At 43.8% G+C, this 18,714-nt stretch overlaps 1 protein-coding gene across 2 annotated transcripts; it reads left to right on the top strand.

Moving 5' to 3' along the window:
• The first annotated feature begins 202 nt into the window (after window positions 1-202).
• On the top strand, window positions 203-18,598 carry CDC23 (cell division cycle 23). Of its 2 annotated transcripts, XM_084780058.1 has the most exons (16): window positions 203-405; window positions 491-563; window positions 2,214-2,351; window positions 5,560-5,602; window positions 6,051-6,156; window positions 6,245-6,377; window positions 8,756-8,933; window positions 9,014-9,111; window positions 9,228-9,309; window positions 13,714-13,867; window positions 13,999-14,118; window positions 14,389-14,464; window positions 14,735-14,796; window positions 16,339-16,417; window positions 16,493-16,612; window positions 17,013-18,598. In XM_084780058.1, the coding sequence occupies exons 1-16, from the start codon at window positions 245-247 to the stop codon at window positions 17,181-17,183; spliced, it is 1,794 nt and encodes a 597-aa protein (XP_084636184.1). In that variant the 5' UTR covers window positions 203-244; the 3' UTR covers window positions 17,184-18,598. The 2 variants fall into 2 exon arrangements, with proteins under 2 accessions (XP_084636184.1, XP_084636185.1); XM_084780059.1 differs by lacking the exons at window positions 203-405; window positions 491-563 and adding an exon at window positions 1,305-1,377.
• Window positions 18,599-18,714: the final 116 nt, after the last annotated feature.

Here is an 18,714-nt window from a genome sequence, read left to right on the forward strand (position 1 = left end):
CGCCCGCACCAACTGTTTTATTCATCTTCCTCCCCATCACTTCCTGTTCTAATCTACCTCCTTCAGTAGCTCTTGCCAATCAGGGCCTAACGGTCCCTTTTCCCATCGCCTTTTGGGTACATTACGAATAAGGCTTGTGATTGGTTGTTCCGGAGCAAGGCTAAACCAATGAGAGTTAGACTTTTTCGGTTTGGCGGAGCAAGTATTGTTGCCGCTGATTGGCTGGAGCGGCCGAGGGAGGAAAATGGCTGCGAGTTCCTCGGTTGTCTCGGTGGCAGCGGCCACCCCGACGGTACCGGGTGTGTCCACTAGCGCGGATTTCTCAGACTTGCGGGAAATTAAAAAGCAGCTGCTGCTCATCGCGGGCCTCACTCGGGAGCGGGGCCTGCTACACAGCAGCAAATGGTGAGAGGTCGGGGTCTGACGGGGCGGCGCTGGAACGCGGCTTCGGGGGCTCGCGTGGCTGATTGCGGTTTGTGTGGTGTTCCAGGTCCGCGGAGTTGGCCTTCTCTCTGCCGGCCTTGCCTCTGTCCGAGCTGCAGCCGCCGCCGCCTCTTACAGAGGTAAGGGGCGCCGTTACAGTGAGGTTCCCGCTAACAGAGAGATGTGGCTCGAGGGGGTGCCCAGCAGCCTGTCACTGGAGGGGAGCCAGCTGCTCGGAGGCAGGGGGATGATGTAGCTGAACCGAGCCTTTCTTTGGCCCGGGCCTTACCAGCGAGCCCATGCGGAGGAGAGGGTGGTTGTTTGTGCCTAGGAAGATGTAGTCTCCGCTGTTCCTTAAGCTGGAGAGAATTGGTAAACAGTTATTGCCTGAGATTTCAGCCGTGGTAGGGGTTGAAGGGATGGATCAATGGTTAAGAAGAACCCTTGTTCTTTTTCCGGAGAACCCCAGTTGGATTTCCATCACCCTCAGGAGATGGTTTAAAGCCACTTGTAACTCCAGCTCCAGGGGAACCAATCCCTTTTTTGTCCTTTACGGGTACCCACACACGCATGTGGTGGTATACAGATACGTATGCATACACGTAAATAAAAGTAAATCTTAAGAAAAAGTTCATCCTTGTGCTGGTGAGGTGGTTCAGTGGTTAGCGTGCGTGCCGCTCTTGGAAAGAACCAGAGCCCAGTTCCCAGGGCTGGCGTACAGACATATGTAAGCAGACCACGCCTACACAGAAATCTAAAACAGAGATGCCTCAAGCCTTTTAGGTTTTGTAGACCACATGGACAACACTAGTAAGAAACATACGAACTGAAGTTTTTGCAACAGTGTGAAATCGTTTTTTTCTATACCATAGTTTCTTCATTGGGTTTGGGCTGAGCCGTGTCACGTGCCTTTGATCCCAGCACTGTGGTCAGCTCCTGTGTCACCAAGCCCAGGTATATTTCTAGGCAACTTAAACCTTTTTTTCCCATTTAATTCTCTCCACAACACAAGATAGATGCTATTATTATCCCTACTTGACAGGTAAGGAAACCGCGGACCAGCAATGAGGATGACCTTTTCCCCTCAAGATACCGTTTATCGCCTCTCCCTACCTCTCCCCTTTCCTCCTCCTTTTGCCTTTCCTCGCCTCTTCTCTCTTTAGACACAGGGCCTCTTGTTGCCCAGGCTGGCCTTAGATTTGCTGTAAAGCCGAGGATAGCCTTGAATTCACCCTCCTGCCTCTAGGCATGCACTGAGGTTACAGATATAGGGTGCTGTGTCTGGTTTTTATGTGGGTGCTGGGGATGCAAATTCAGTTTATCATGTGTATGTGGCAGGCACTTTACTCACTGAACCATCTCCCCAAACCACCCTTCCCCTTTTTTTGAGACAGGGTCTCACCGTATAGCTGGCTGTCCTATCTCACTCTGTAGACAGGCTTGGTTTGAACCTACAGAGATCTGCTTCCTAATTGCTTGGATCAAAGGTGTGCACCACCATGCCAGGCTCCACTTCTTATTTGGGGGGGAGGGTGGGGGAAGAAAGGAAATGGAAAAAATAAAAACAACCTTGGAAAAAAAGGCTCTTTGGCTTTACAGGTGCTAATGTTATTAAAATATTGTATCAATGCATGAATTTGTAGGCATGATGTTACTGAGTGCTGTGAAAAGAATGCATTTTGGGAGGAAGAATAATCATTCTTCCTGCATCTTGCAGTTAATGAATATGCTTTTTAAGGTGAACTTTGACTGTCCTAGTCCTAACCACTCACATAACCTGTTTCTCCTAGGAGGACGCACAGGATGTGGATGCTTACACTCTGGCCAAGGCCTACTTCGATGTCAAAGAGTATGACCGGGCAGCACATTTCCTGCATGGCTGCAACAGCAAGAAAGCCTATTTCCTGTATATGTATTCCAGATACCTGGTGAGGTCCACTTTAAGATGTAATTCTGCCTTTGGTGAGGCATCTGTATTTAGAACCAAAAGGAAAAAATGTAATAAAAAAAGAAATTACCTATATGGCTATTTTACACACACACACACACACACACACACACACACACACACACACACATATATATGCACCATGGGTGGGCCTTGTATCAGCAGAGGCCTGAAGAGGGCATTGGATCACCTGAAACAGGAATTACAGATGGTTATTTGAATCTGAGCCATCTGGAAGAGCAGCCAGTGCTCTTGACCACTGAGCCATTTCTCCAGCCTTGAAAAAGTTTAAGTTTTAAATAGCTTGGCAGTGAGTCACCAAGTGAATGTACTTAATAGTTATAGTGCAGAAATAAAAATGTATAGTAGTATACTCCTTTAATTCTAGCACTTGGGAGGCAGAGGCAGGTGGATCTTTGTGAGTTCAAGGTTAGCCTGGTCTACAGAGTGAATTTCTGCCCAGCTAGGGCAACACATACACGCGCGCGTGATGAAGAAGAAGCCAAGCATGATTCCAGGACATGGGAGGCAGAGGCAGGCCTTGAATCTCTGAGTTCAAGGCCACCTGGGTTTACAGACAGCAAGTTCCAGGGCAGCCAGGGCTACACAGAGTAGTCCTGACTTGAGAAATGAAACAAAACAAAAAAGAAAGAAGAAGGAAAAGAACATAAGTAGTTAAAGACAGGGTGACTCTTTTCTTTGGGTTATGTAAGGTCTTTATGAGTTGATAACTCAAGAATTTGCAAGGTGTGGTGGTGTCTGTTGTTTCAGTACTCCAGATGCAGAGGATTTTGGCACGTGTGAGGCTAGCTTGACCCACACAGTGACAGTGATTTCCAGGCCAGGTAGTGGTAGGGACCCTCACTCAAAATGAAGTGGCTGAAAGCAGGACCTGATAGTACACACATGGAATCCGAGAACTCGGGATCCTGAAGCAGACAGAAGAAGCGTTTGAGACCAGTTTGGGCTAAATAGCATGGCCCTGTCTCAAAAAAACAAAAAACAGAAAATAAAGGAACCTCTCTAAAAAATAGAATTGAATTAAAAAGCCTTAGTTGATTTATATAGTTTTATGAATTCACTTATCACTGTTAATGGCTGTTAATTTTGGTTTTGGTTTTGGTTTTGGTTTTTTTGAGACAGGGTTTCTCTGTGTAGCTTGGCTGTCCTGGAGCTTGTTCTATAGGTTAGCTTGGAACTCAAGAGATCCTCCTGCCTCTGCCTCCTGAGTGCTGGGACTAAAGGTGTGCGCCACCTTAATACAGGAACAATACAGCCTGTGTGGCAGCATACACCTGGAATTCTAGCACTCCAAAGGCAGAGGCAGGAGAATTTCTCTGAAGTTGAAACTGGTCTATATTGAAAGTTCTAGGCCAGCTATGGCTATAGTAATGAGAATGTGTCTCAGAAAGACCTAAATAAAAGGAATAAATGACAATGTAAGTCAAACTAATACTGTATTTATAATTGTTTGTTTGCTTGTTTTGGATACTGTCTTACCGTGTCCTGTAGCCCAGGCTGCCCTGGACCCATAATCCTCCTGCTGTAGCTCTCCAGCGTGCCAGGTTTACAGGCATGTACTACCACATGTGGCTTTTCTTGTTTTTTCAATTCGTAGTCTATGCATATAGCAGAACTTGTTTGGACAAGTTATGGTAGAAAAAGAAGCAGCTTTTGCTGACATTTTGGAGAAATTTTTCCTTAATGAGAATGTATACAATGTAAGTATACAAGTCCCAATATTTCCTTTTCTTGAGACCGTCTCATGTAGCCCAGGCTGGCCCCCGTTAAGCTCCTGCTTCTCTTCCTTCTGCCTCCCGTGTGCTGGGGTTGTAGGCGTGTGCTCCCTTGTCCAGTCCATGCAGTGCTGGCATCAAACCCAAAGCTTCCTACATGCGAAGCAAACATGCTTCTAACTGGGCTACACCTCCAGCCCCTTTCTGGCTTTTGTATTTATTAATGCCTTAGGTTTACTTACTTTTTTTTCTTTTTATAATTTTTGGTGGGAGGTAAAGCAGCATAAGAGGACAACGTGAGGGAGCTGGTCTCTACCTGTGGATCCCTGGGAATAACACTCTGCCCATCAGTCTTGGTAGCAAGCTCATTTACCTGCTGAGCCTTCTTACTGGCTCCTTTACATTTTTATTCATTTACTTATTATTATATTTGGTTTTTTGTTTGTTTGTTTGTTTTTTGTTTTGTTTTTTGAAGACAGAGTTTCCCTGTGAATCCTTGGCTGTCCTGGAACTCACTCTGTAGACCAGGCTGGCCTTCAATTCAGAGATATGCCAGCCTTTGCCTCTCCGTTGCTGAGGTTGATAGTGTGCGCCACCATGCCCAGTTTGACTTCTTTTTATTTATTTAATTTAATTTTATTTTATTTTGAGACAGGGTTTCTCTGTGTAGCCTTGGCTGTCCTGGACTTGCTTTGTAGACCAGGCTGGCCTCGAACTCACAGCAATCCGCTTGCCTCTGCCTCCCGAGTGCTGGGATTAAAGGCATGTGCCACCACGCCTGGCTGCGACTTTTTTTAAAAAAGGTGATGTACACAGAGAAACCCTGTCTCAAAAAATTAGATAGACAGACAGACAGACTATCCTGGACTCCCTTTGTAGACCTGGCTGGCCTTGAACTGTCATAGATCTGCCTGTCCCTGCATTCCTGGTGCTGGGATTATAGCATGTGCCACCACACCCAGCAAGGCAGGCACTCTAACAACTGAACTACATCTGCAGCCACAATATCCATTGCTGATTTTTGCCTGAAACAGACATTTTGCTCCTCAAAGCACTTTTACCTGATGTTGCAGAATGATTTGTTTTCTCCATTCCTGCATTCTTTCCACCCTTTGCCACCATGAGGAGAACCATGTCCCCTTCCACATTTACTTCTTTACTTAGTGTCAATACGAACTCTCAGATTCTCATATATTTAACTATTCTATAAATCATTAATGTAAAAAACCAATTCATTAATGTATTTAAGTGTTTGGTAGTCAGTTTGTTCCATATTTATCCGGTGGGAACACTTGAATGAATGGCTGTTTATAAGGTGGATGATATTTTGCTGAGACATTAGTTAACTCTATAGATAGAACCAGGCTACTAATTTTAGAGTAAGCTGGGAAAGAAAAAAATAAAACCTACTTGTTGATTTTTTCCTTTTCCTTTTTCCCCCCTCTCTTGCAGTCTGGAGAGAAAAAGAAGGATGATGAAACAGTTGATAGCCTAGGTATGATTTTATTTTTCCTGTCCTAACCTTTCAGACAGAAAAGCAGGGCTGTGTGCTTAGAGGCCGTACAGGCATGCAGTTACTGTAATGAGTAGACTGCAAGGCCCAAGCAGAGTGGAGAGTTCGTGGCTTACCTCAGCTACCAGTGTCGCCCAGATCCACCTGAGGGTTGTTGTGGGAATGAGCCTGGTGGCGTGCTTGTTCCCTTTGACCCGTGTTTGCTTTCTGCAGCCTAAGGTGGATAATTCAATTTTATAGCAGCTTCTGATCTGTAAGCATTGATAATCTAGGACTGCACAGCAGCCATTATCTCGAATGAACGGATTGTGTGAGGGAAGGGCCACCTGCAGTTACTAGAGGTTTAGGTTGATGATAACAGAAATATGTGCTGTATCTGAGGATGAAAATGAGCCTGCTTTCTTCAGATAAGAGACTGTTTCTCTCTTAGGACCCCTAGAAAAAGGACAGGTGAAAAATGAGGCTCTCAGAGAACTGAGAGTGGAGCTCAGCAGGAAGCACCAGGCTCGGGGACTCGATGGATTTGGCCTTTACCTGTGAGTGTTACAGGGTTTGGGGCTTTCAGCTGCTAGTTTGCTTCCTGAGTAGAGGAGATCTCTCAGCAGTAACCTCCCTCTTTCCCAGGTACGGGGTGGTGCTTCGGAAACTGGACTTGGTGAAAGAGGCCATTGATGTGTTTGTGGAGGCCACTCATGTGTTGCCTTTGCACTGGGGAGCCTGGTTGGAGCTGTGTAACCTGATCACAGACAAAGAGATGGTAAATTGACCTGAGGTTCATGGGAAGCCCTTTGTAATCTGTGATCGTCCTGTGGGGAGAAAGCATGCCACCACTCTATAGCCTTTGTTCATAGAGAGCTCTGTGCTGTGTCCCCAGTCCCTTTCACTGTTTTGTTTGTTTTGGAACACTGTCGTAGCTGTAAAGGCTGAGCTGGAACTCGCTAGGTAGCCTGGGAGTTATTTAGCCTGGTCGTCGTTCTGCCTCTACCTCCCTGGAAGTTCAGGTGTGTACTGTCTGTTTGAGACAGAGGCTCTCTATGTAGCCCTGGCTATCCTGGAACTCTGTGTAGACCAGGCTGTGTCCCATGTGCTGGGATTAAAGGTGTGTGCCACTCTACCCTACCCTGACATGCTTTTTAATATTTGCTATCTGTGAATTTTGTTTATAGGACTCGTTTTGTCCTCCTTCAGTAGTCGACACACAATGTGCTTTCTTTTGTTGCTCGGAAAGAGCTCAAGGCGAGCCACGCATGGTGGTGAACGCCTTTAATCTCAGTACCGGGGAGGCAGATCTCCGAGTTAAAGGCTATTGTGGTCTATATATTGGGTTTCAGGCCAGCCAGGGCTACACTGTGGGTTCTTATTTCAAAAACAACAAAAGCTAAAGGTGGATTGATTCTTCCCTTTCCCCCACAGTGGTTTGTGCTGCTAAGTCAGTGTCTAAAAATGGATCTTTATTTGTATTCACCTCTATGTTATGCTTTCCTTGAACTCAAAATATGCAAAAGCATTTTTTGTTTTGTTTTATGACAAGGTTTCTCTGTGTAGCCCTGGCGGTCCTGAACTCACTCTGTAGATCACGCTGACCCGGAACTCAGAGATCTGCCTGCCTCTGCCTCCCTGGGTGCTGGGATTAAAGACCTATGCCAGCGCAAAAGCAGGTTTTGCTTGTTTGTTTGTTTAGTTGGTTTTTTGGTTTTTTTGGCATATCAAAAATCTCTTTTGCCTATCCTATTTCTTCTTCTTTCCAACTTGATCATTATTATCACTATTCAAGATATCCTGGGCTCAGTGGGGGTGGGTACAGTTGATGTTGATCATAGTAGAGATTAAATCTAGATCTGTCCCTGAGCTGAGAAAGCTTTCTACCGCTGACATGCAGTATAAGTCCAAGACATCCAGTCTCAACGCCTCCTAGACTGTCTCCTCCTTTTCTCCTGTCTCTCCTATCCGGTGCCTTGGTTACTTCTCTATAGAAATCTTTCTCTTGCTTGCCTGTCATGTCTGTTAGCATCTCACATCTGGATCATTTAAATAATAGACCTTTCTTTCTACCTTTCCTGAATTTCCAAGTCATCCTGAACACCATTTCCAAAATTACATTTAAAAAATTTATTTAGAAAAGGACTTACTTAGTTTTATTTTATATGTGTGAGTGTTTGCCTGCATTAAGGGATGTGCACCCTATGTGTGTGAGTGTTTGCCTGCATGAGTGGATGTGCACCCTATGTGTGTGAGTGTTTGCCTGCGTGAGTGGATGTGCACCCTATGTGTGTGAGTGTTTGCCTGCATGAGTGGATGTGCACCCTATGTGTGTGAGTGTTTGCCTGCATGAAGGGATGTGCACCCTATGTGTGCCTGGTGCCTAAGGAGGCCAGAAGGCATCAGAATCCCTGGAGTTCTAAACAGTTGTGAGCCACCATGTGGGTGCAAGGGATTGAACCCAGCTCTATGCAAGAGCACACCCCCATCCCCCAACTGGGTCTCTTTATGTAGCTCTGGCTGTCCTGGAATTCTCTATATAGACCAGGATCTCACAGGGCTCCTGCCTCTACCTCCCGTGTGCTTGGTTTAAAGGTGTGTACCACCATGCGCAGCTCCTTTTTCTTTTTTTTTTTTTTAAGATGGCCTCTGTGTAGACCAGACTGGCATCAAATTTGTGGCAGTCCTCCTGTTGTAGCCTACTGAGTGCTGGGATTATAAGAAGCCGAACGAAACACCTCGGGCAGAAATTTGAGTAGGGTTTCATTGACTCTTGTTCCCTGGTGTGTGTGGGAACAAATTTTTTTTGTTGTTTGTTTTTTGTTTTTTGCATATAACTTCCTCAAATTTTGACTGGAATGCTTTCTTTATTCTCTTCTCTCTGTTTCTATTTAAAGTCTACTTATTCTCTCAAGTTTTGTGTGGTTTTGTTTGTTTGTTTTGTGCCTTGTTTTTTTGAAGTCTATCCTACTTATTAGGCCATTCTCTCCTAATTATGTTGTAAGTCAAACTTACTGGGATTGTCCTGTACTTATTTGTAGGCGTTCCAATAAAATTTTAGAGATAAATTCTTTTTGAAAGCAATGATGGCTCTTTGGTGTTCTTTTGGGAGAAAGGCTAGATTGTATTAAGTGTGTCCTTCTCTTCTGGTGCCAGCTGAAATTCCTGTCTTTGCCCGACACCTGGATGAAAGAGTTCTTCTTGGCTCACATATACACAGAATTGCAGCTGATAGAGGAGGCCTTGCAGAAGTATCAGCATCTCATTGATGTGGGCTTCTCCAAGAGCTCATACATTGTTTCCCAAATCGCAGTTGCCTATCACAACATCAGAGGTAAGTGACTGAGGACAGTGGGGTGCTGACAGAGCGGAGCTGCGGTTAGTTGGGATTTGAACTCTGTATTCTTTCTGCAGATATCGACAAAGCCCTTTCTATTTTTAATGAGCTGAGGAAACAAGATCCTTACAGGATTGAAAATATGGACACATTCTCCAATCTTCTTTATGTCAGGGTAATTTGTTTCTCTTGATGAAGCTCCTGTATTAGATTATCATGTTTGCACTAGCTACGGAAAAAACAATTCAGGGTGCTTGTTCTGGCTCATGTGGTCTCCCTCTTTTTTCCCAGAGCATGAAGTCCGAATTGAGTTATCTGGCACATAACCTCTGTGAAATTGATAAATACCGAGTAGAAACATGCTGTGTAATTGGTGAGAGTTAACTACTTTTATTTCTCTTAAGATCTCTCTTTATCTCTGTTTTTCTTTTACTTTTTTGAGACAAATATATATTGCTTCCTGGATGTTGCCATCAACGGCAAGACACCACTCCTGGCTCCACCTTGATACTTTGTGACAAGATCTGTTCCTGAACCTAAGCCCAACCATTTGTTTGTTTTTTCGAGACAGGGTTTCTCTGTGTAACACCTGGCTGTCCTGGACTCCCTGTGTAAGACCAGGCTGGGCTGGAACTCACAGAGATCAAGTGCTGGGATTAAAGGCGGGGGCCACCACTGCCCAGCAGCCCAACCATTTGTATAGACTGGCCTAAAACCTATCTTGCTAGCCCTGTTTTTTTGTTTTTTGTTTTTATTTTTTTCTAGACAGGGTTTCTTTGTGTAATAATCTTAGCTGTCCTGAACTCAATTTGTAGACCAGGCTAGCCTTAAACTCAAAGATCCACCTGCCTCTGCGCTAGCCATGTTTTTATTCTTACTTTTATTATATTTATTTGTGTGTGTGCATGTGCATTTATGTACCAAGGTATGTGTTCCAAGGTGCACTGGGGCGGTCTGAGGACATTTGAAGAGATTCTCTTTTTACCACGTGGGTCCTAGGGCTCAAATTCAGGTTATTAGGCCTGGCAGCCAGTGCTCTTAACCTCAGAACCATCTTAGAGTGTTTTCTTTTTTCTTTTTCTAATTTAAAACTGTATTTTTATCTGTAAAGATATTTTGCTTGCATGGTATGCCTGGTTGCATGGAGGCAAAAGAGGGCTTGGGACCCTGGAACTGGAGTTACAGGTGGCTGTGAACAGCCGTGTGGGGGCTGGGAACTGACCCAGGTCCTTTGCAACAGGAGCTGAGGAGCTGCCGCTCCAGACGCATCTTACACGCTCTCTGAGTGTCTCTCCCTGTCGCAGAATAATGTAGAATTCTTTAGCCCACATAGGCTTCTAACTCATGGCATTTCTTTTGCCTTAAGTTCCCAAGTGTTATGATTATTGTCATGAACTTCCATGTCTGGTTTGCTTTTGAAATTTTTAATTAAAAAATTTTTGTGCTTAAGTCTTGGCCTATGAGTGCTGATAACCACCTCCAGTCAGATCCTGGCACTCGTGAGCCTTGTAACATAGGGACTAAGAGTCAAGCTCAGTTCCCCCATAAAATCAGTATTCTCTCCTAGGTGCTGAGACCTCTCTCCAGCTCTGTTTTGCTTGCTTTTGTTTTTGTTTTTTCTTTTTTGTTGTTGTTCTTGGGACAGGATTTCTCTATGCAGCCCTGTCTGTCCAACACTTGCTTTGTGCACCAAATTGGCCTCTAACTCACAGAGCTCCACCTGCCTCTGCTTCCTTTTTTAGCCTCCTAAATACCTCTCAAGTAGTGAGGTTGCAGGTGAATTCCTTTTTTTCTTTTCTTTTTTTTAAGACAGAACTTATCTACAGAGCCCTGGTTTTTGTGGAACTGACTCTGTAGACCAGGCTGCCTAGAATTCATAGATATCTTCCTGCCTCTGCCTCCTGAGTACTAAAATTAAAAGACATGTAATTTCAGTATATAAAGTATGGCTATAGAGATCATAATACCCTATTGCTTTCTTCTAGGTGGATGTGAAATTGAGTTTGAACTCACCGTAAATAATCAGACACAGACAGAATACAAACAGTGAATATAATTGATTGTTCATAAAACAACCTAGAGTTATTTTAAGAACTTATAAAGAATTTTTATTGATGTTGTCTTACCAAAATGGAATCATTTATATAATTACTTCAAATGTTCATTATTTTACTTACTAGTATCTCATGTTCCCTACAAGTCAGTATAATTTATATTGTGCAATCTGTATTTGTGCTGGCTTATTTGTGCACATATCATTTATACATAAGAGAAATGTTATTTTGTTTTTTGAGGTAAGGTTTCAACCTGTAGCCTAGGTTTGACTGGAACTCACTTCGTAGCCCAAGATGGCCTGCCCCTCTAGGCACACCTGCTTGACTGCATCCAGCTAAGAGGGGGTTCGTGGGATTTTATTTGTTTTGCTTGTTCTACTTTTCCCTCTTTAAGATAGTTATCTGCATGTTCTTGGTCCATATAAAACAGTGGTTCTCAACTTCCCTAATGCTGCCACCCTTTAATAACAAACAGTTCCTCTTGTGGTGACCCCCAAACATAAAATTATTTTTGTTGTTACTTTATAACTGTGATTTTGCTACTGTTATGAAGAAGAATGTAACCATCTGTGTTTTTTAATAGTCTTAGGTGATCCCTGTTAAAGGATTGTTCAGCTTCTGAAGGCATTCAGGCCCGTAGGTTGAGAACCACTGATGAAAACATACACATGCTGGGCAGTGGTGGTGCTCACCTGTAATCCCGGCACTTGGGAGGCAGAGGCAGGTGGATCTTTGTGAGTTCAAGGCCAGCCTGGTCTACAGGTGAGTGCAGGCCGATCACAGTGATCACCTGCCTCTGTCTCTCTGAGTTCTGGGATTAAAGCCACCACTGCCTGGCTAAGAAAAGCTTCATTGGAACAGTTAGCAAACCACAGGACTTACCCGTTTTTAAGTTCATGGTTGAACAGATTTTGCAGATTTACAGTTTTGTTAACGACATTACAGTCGGAATCCATTAGCACAAGAATTTCCCTTTGTCTGGTTGTAGTTAGCTCCTTTCCCTTACCCCAGTCCACTGGTTAGCTTTCTAGCTTATACATTTGCCTCTTACAGGAATTTTATATAAATTAATATTATTTAATATTAATAAAATACTACTGTCTGACTTTTTAGTTAGCATCTTTCTTTCTTTTCCTTCCTTCCTTCTTTCCTTCCTTCTTTCCTCTGGGTGTCTGGAGCTTGCTATGCAGACCAGAGTGGCCTCAAACTTAGAGAGCTCTGCCTACCTTTTCTTCCAAAATGCTTGGATTTAAAGCATTTGCCACCACTCAGCCAGCATGCTTCTGAGACTTACAAAGTTTGTACCATCTAAAGTAATTCTTCCTGTATTGTGTCCCATTGTTTGGGTCTACCATATTTTGCTTGTCCATTCATGATGCACAGTAAGACAGGTAGCTTTTAGACTCTTAGTATCTTTCACAGTGCCGTAAATGGCTCTTTTCTCTGTGCACAAACAGTAGTGATAGAACTGCTATGCTGCATGGGCATGAAGCTCAGCACTCTACTTTGTTTTTGTTTGTTTTTCGAGACAGGGATTCTCTGTGTAGCCTGGCTGTCTTGGACTCACTTGTAGACCAGGACTCTACAGACCTTGAACTCAGCCTCCCAAGTGTTGGGATTAAAGGCGTTTGCCACCACGCCCAGCTGAGCTCTACCTTTTTAATCCTTTTGGGAAATTCCTTTGAAGTCTAAGTTTAAAATAATATAGTTCAGAACACTAATCTAAACAAGCAAAACTCAAGCCAGGTGTGGTAGAGCACACCTTTATTTCCAGCTCTTGGAGGCAGATCTCTGTGAGTTTGAGGCTAGCCTGATTTACAGCCAGGGCTACACATAAAAGCCCAAACCTGTCTTGAAAAACCAAAATGTAAAAAATAAAATAAACAAAAATTACCAATTTAAAGCATGCTGTAGAAAATTCTTATATTATAAAAATGTATGCAAATGCTATATCTAGCCAGGATCTTTGTAAGTTCAAGGCCAGTATGCCGGGTGTGGTGGTAAACTGCCTGGTGAACACCTGTAAATCCAGCACTCGGGAGGCAGAGGCAGACAAATCGCTGTGAGTTCTAGGCCAGCTGGTCTCCAGAGTGAGTCCAGGACAGCCAAAGCTACACAGAGAAACTCTGTCTCGGAAAAAAAAAAAAAAAAAAAAGAAAGAAAGAAAGAAAGAAAGAAAGAAAAAAGAAAAAAAGAATAAAGGGAACTGTTTTTCATTTTTGTTTGTTTGTTTTTTGCTTTTTTGAGACAGGGTTTTTCTGTGTAGCCTTTGTGTTGGACTCACCTTGTAGACCAGGCTGGCCTTGAACTCACAGAGAACCACCTGACTCTGCCTCCCAAGTGCTGGGATTAAAGGTGTGAGCCACTGCACCCAGCAGGTTTTTTTTTTTAATGTTTATTTTTATTTTTAAAGATTTATGTTGTTTATTATTATTTGCCTGTGTGTGTGTGTGTGTGTGTGTGTGTGTGTGTGTGTGTGTGTGTGTGTGTCAGTATGTATGAGCCTGGTACAAGAGGAGGCCTGAAGAGGGTGTTAGATCTGGCACTGTAGTTACAGGTGGTTGGGAGCTGCCATGTGGGTTCTGAGAACTGAACCCGGATCCTGTGGAAGAGCATCCAGTTTTTTAAACCACTGAGCCATCTCTCTAGCCCCTTTAGTTCTGTTTATATGTATATGTATGTGTTGTTTTACTATGTTTTATTTTGGTTTTGTTTTAAATCAGGCAATTACTATAGCTTACGTTCCCAGCATGAGAAAGCAGCCTTATATTTCCAGAGAGCTCTAAAATTAAATCCTCGTTATCTTGGGGCCTGGACACTGATGGGCCATGAGTACATGGAAATGAAAAACACGTCTGCTGCTATTCAGGCTTACCGGTGAGCATCTAGTAGGGCAGGGGAGGGGTGGGTGTGACATTTGCCTGTGGTATGGGAAGCCTCCGTTACACCTGTGTGCTGCTAACCTTAATTATTTTGCAATGCCACTAGTGTGTTGGTCTGTTTCGTAGACATGCCATTGAGGTCAACAAGAGAGACTACAGAGCTTGGTATGGCCTTGGGCAGACCTACGAAATCCTTAAGATGCCATTCTATTGCCTGTATTATTACAGACGGGCCCACCAGCTTCGGTAAGTTGGTTATTTAACAATGTGGGAAGGGTTGATAGGATACCGTCTTTCTCAGACCTAAAGGGTGTGGTTTAGTTATTTTTACTTAGTGTCTTCTGCTTGTGGGTCTCAAGGATAATTATGAACACAATATAATGTAGTTAAATGAAGCATTTGACTGAAGAACAGTCCTTTCATAGACTTGGAGAAGCATGGAAATAGTAGAGAGTAATCTTTCAGTTGAAGACTTGAGGTAAATCTTTGCTCTGATGATGTTGCTCTTTTTCATAGTCCCAATGATTCTCGTATGCTGGTTGCCTTAGGAGAATGTTATGAGAAACTCAATCAACTAGTGGAAGCCAAAAAGGTACCTCAAATTTCGGCCTGGAGAAGTTGAGCTTGGGCTGTATGTGCTGTGATTCCCCGCCCCCCGCCCCTTTTCTATAGTCTGTTCTGTGTATAGCAACATATGAATATTGTTTAGGTATATAGTATAAAAAGAAATGTAGGCTGAGATTACAGTGTGGACCTATCACTGTTCAGAAAATACTCTGCATCCTGAAAGCCTGAGTTTCTAGAAGGTGCAGATTGTTGCACATGAGCAGTAGCCAGAAGTGACCTGTTTGTTCTTTGACAGTGTTACTGGAGGGCATATGCTGTGGGAGATGTGGAGAAAATGGCTCTCGTGAAGCTGGCAAAGTGAGTGAATATTTCTGATGCTTATGTTGGTTTTCCTGGAGTGTTGCTCATATATAAATATGTGGGTGGAGCAGGGTGTAGAAATGCTAGTTTGGTAATTGAGCACACCCCCCCCCCCCAAATGTTCTGGATGAATCCAGGATCTTATAAACGCTAGGCACAGAGTTCTGGTCTAGCCTTAGCCTCTTCACTCTAGAGAGTGGCACTTCATTTTGAATTGGAAATAGATTTCTATTAGGCAAGAGTTGAAAAAGACATGATAGACTAGAAGTCCAGTTCCGTGCTTGAGGGCTTGTCTAGCATGCGTCAGAGCCTGTGCTTGCTCAGCAATAGTTGTTTGCTATAGTTTTCATTCTCACCAATATTAGCAGCATGTTGTTGTTGTTGTTTGGGGTTTTTGTTGTTGTTGTTTTTTGGTTTTTCGAGACAGAGTTTCTCTAGCCTTGGCTGTCCTAGACTCACTTTGTAGACCAGGCTGGCCTCGGACTCAGAGAGATCTGCCTGCCTCTGCCTCCTGAGCCCTGGGATTAAAGGCGTGCACCACCACACCTGGCTCTGCTGAGCTAGCTCTCCAGCCCCAGAATTATTACTATTATTAGGTGCCACCACGCCCGGCAGGAAATTTTTGTAAGGGTATATTATCCACTGTCCAGTTTAAGTTAATTACTCTTTTTAAAAACATTTTCGTAAAATTTTGCATGTGTGTTGGAAGTCAGAGGCCAACTTGTGGGAGTCAGTTCACTCCTGTCACTATGTAAGCCCTGAGAGTTGAGCTCAGTTACCAGGCTTGCCTTCGAACCTTGCTCTGTACCACTGGGTGGACACCTGTTACTTTTCAAAAAATTATTTGGGAGTCAGGTGTGGTGGTACACATCTTTAAACCAAGCACTCAGGAGGCAGAGGCAAGCGGATCTCTGTGAGTTCAAGGCCAACTTGGTCTACAAAGTGAGTCCAAGACAGCCAGGGCTGTTACACAGTGAAACACTGTCTCAAAAAACCAAAACAACAACAACAATAATAATAACAACAACAACAACAGTAGCAGCAGCAGCAGCAGCAACAACAACCATCATCATCATCATTTGGGCACTCCAATCGTGCTCACTTCCCAGTCCTTTTATGTCCACTGTGTGTCAGTCCCCACCCCTAAAAAGGGAAAAAACCAACAAAACCTCAAGTCTGGTTTGTGTTGTTCATATACTCACTGGAGCATGGTCAAACTCCCAGTGGCCAGAACCCCAAGGGAAGCTGAGTCCTTCAAGACAGGGCTTTTCTGTGTGGCCTTGGCTGTCCTAGAACTCACTTTGTAGACCAAGCTGGCCTCAGACTCAGAGATCCACCTGTGTTACATAGGTGTGCATTACTGCTCTCAGCCCTAAACTTTCTTAGAATAACCATCTGGTGGGCACTGATAGTCTTCTGTGTCTTTATATGTAGTTTGTATTAAAATTTACTTGTTTACCTGTCATTTCTGATTTTAATTACATCTTTACTTTTTAATCTCTGACTTGCTTAGTGGTGTGACTTTTATTTCTTTTTTAGGCTTCATGAACAGTTGACTGAGTCAGAGCAGGCTGCCCAGTGTTACATCAAATACATCCAAGATATCTATTCCTGTGGGGTATGTGTCAGAGCCTGAGAGCTTTGTCACTGAAGGGTTCTTGTCATCTCAGTCACGCCTGCTTTCCCTATCTAGGAAACAGTGGAGCACTTGGAGGAGAGCACAGCCTTCCGCTATCTGGCCCAGTACTATTTTAAGTGCAAGCTGTGGGATGAAGCTTCAACTTGTGCTCAAAAATGCTGTGCATTTAATGATGTGAGTATTATATTTTAAAGGGTTTGGATTTTAGGCCAAAATGTATATTTCTTACCCTGATGTGTAGGAAGCTTGCTTTGACCCTCGGAAGTCATCCATTGAATGGTGCCTTTTTTTATTAAAGGGGAGTAGGACTCCTTTTGCTTGTGAGGAATGATCTGAACAGTATTTTATTAACCAGTTTTTTTGCTTTTTGCTTTTGCGAGACAGGGTTTCTTTGTGTAGTCTTGGCTGTCCTGGACTCACTTTGTAGACCAGGCTGGCCTCGAACTCAGATATCTGCCTGCCTCTGCCTCCCTAGTGCTGGCATTAAAAGCGTGCGCCACCACCACCCAGCTTAATAACCAGTTTCTGAGAATAGCATTGAACACATCTTGAAATAGCTTTGACTTTGTTTCAGACCCGGGAAGAAGGTAAGGCCTTGCTCCGCCAAATCCTGCAGCTGCGGAACCAAGGGGAGACGCCCACCACTGACACGCCTGGTACCTTTTTCCTCCCTGCCTCACTGTCTGCAAACAACACCCCCACACGGAGAGTTTCTCCACTCAACCTGTCTTCAGTCACACCGTAGTTGCTCAAGTCAGCACTCTGCTAGACCAACATTAAACGTTACCTCCGGTGAAGAACGGCCACATCTGTTCTCCAAGGACCTACGTTCTCATCTTTACAGACAGAAGCAGCCTGGGGCACAGCCTATGGAAGCACCTTCAGAGGCAGACAGAAATATGGCAGGAACAGATACTGTCTTCTGCGAGCCAGCAAGTCTCCCTTCTATTCAGAATGGCAGGTCTTGGCCTTCCCATAGTCTCTCCACACCCTGCGCCCCAAATGTTTTTACAGCATAAGTGATGCAACAGAAACAAGATTTCTTTTCTTTTTTTTCTTTTTGGTTTTCCAAGACAGGGTTTCTCTGTGTTGTCTTAGCTGTCTTAGACTAGCTTTGTAGACTAGGCTGGCCTCGAACTCACAGAGATCCGCCTGCCTCTGCCTCCGGAGTGCTGGGATTAAAGGCATGCACCACCACGCCCGGCCTCAGAAACAAGATTTCTGTAGGGAGTGGGATAGACAAGGGAGAAAAAATTATGCTTTTGTTCTGGCCGTACAGAAGTCAGCTTGAACAATAGTGACTTTTTTATTTTTTAAAGGCAGGGTTTCTTGGTGTAGCCTGAGCTGGGTTCCTCCTGCCTCTGCCTTCCTAATGATAGGATTATAGGCGTATGTCATGAGGTCTGGCTGGAATGACCTTTATGTATGTCCCCTATTCCCATGTCACATTTTGTGGTTTTCTGAGACAGGGTTTCTCTGTGTAGCCTTGCCTGTCCTGGACTCACTCTGTAGACCAGGCTGGCCTGGAATTCAGAGATCCACCTGCCTGTGCCTCCCTGAGTGCTGGGAGTAAAGGCGTGCATCAACACCCCTGACTGAGATTAGGTTTTAATAGAGTGGAGCTACTCATATGATCTGGAGTTTTCAAAGGGAGTCTAATGAGCATGAGCTGTGGCTTACAAACTATACCTGATGAAAACAGCACACGGGGACAAGATGACTTCATGGACACTTGGAAATAATTTTTTTACTTCAGATATTAAAATTTATGCTGGTATCTTTTAGTAAATGCTTGATGTAATTGTTTTATTTTTAATCTCCAAAAGAATACTTGCTTTCCAACCTTATCTACAAGGTTGAGGGAATCATTCTGTTCATGGAGGTTTCGAATACCCTTTGATGCCTGCTGTGAGTTTGTGCCGACGATGCTATGGATCATTGTTTAGGAGGCTAGTCTGTCTACACAGCAAGTTCCAGGCCAGACAGAGCTACGTCTGAAGACCTTACTTGCCATTTTATTCATTTATAGTGCACATTAGGCTGGTTCCTGTTGTTGCTCCTGTCCAAGGGTCCAATAGGCCAGATTGTATTTATATCAATTTTCTGTCCCCCTTTTTATATTTTTCTAAGTTTGGAATCCAAATAAAAGCATAAACAATATCTTTATTCCATATAATATTTGTGCATGAAAAAAACAAGATTATATAGGTGATTATTATACAATAATTCTGGATATAGTTCTGGGTATGTGCTGAAGCTTAAAAGAGACTCAAGCT

This window comes from Acomys minous (assembly GCF_964271855.1).
Source record: "Acomys minous genome assembly, chromosome: 4".
Lineage (NCBI taxonomy): Eukaryota > Metazoa > Chordata > Mammalia > Rodentia > Muridae > Acomys > Acomys minous.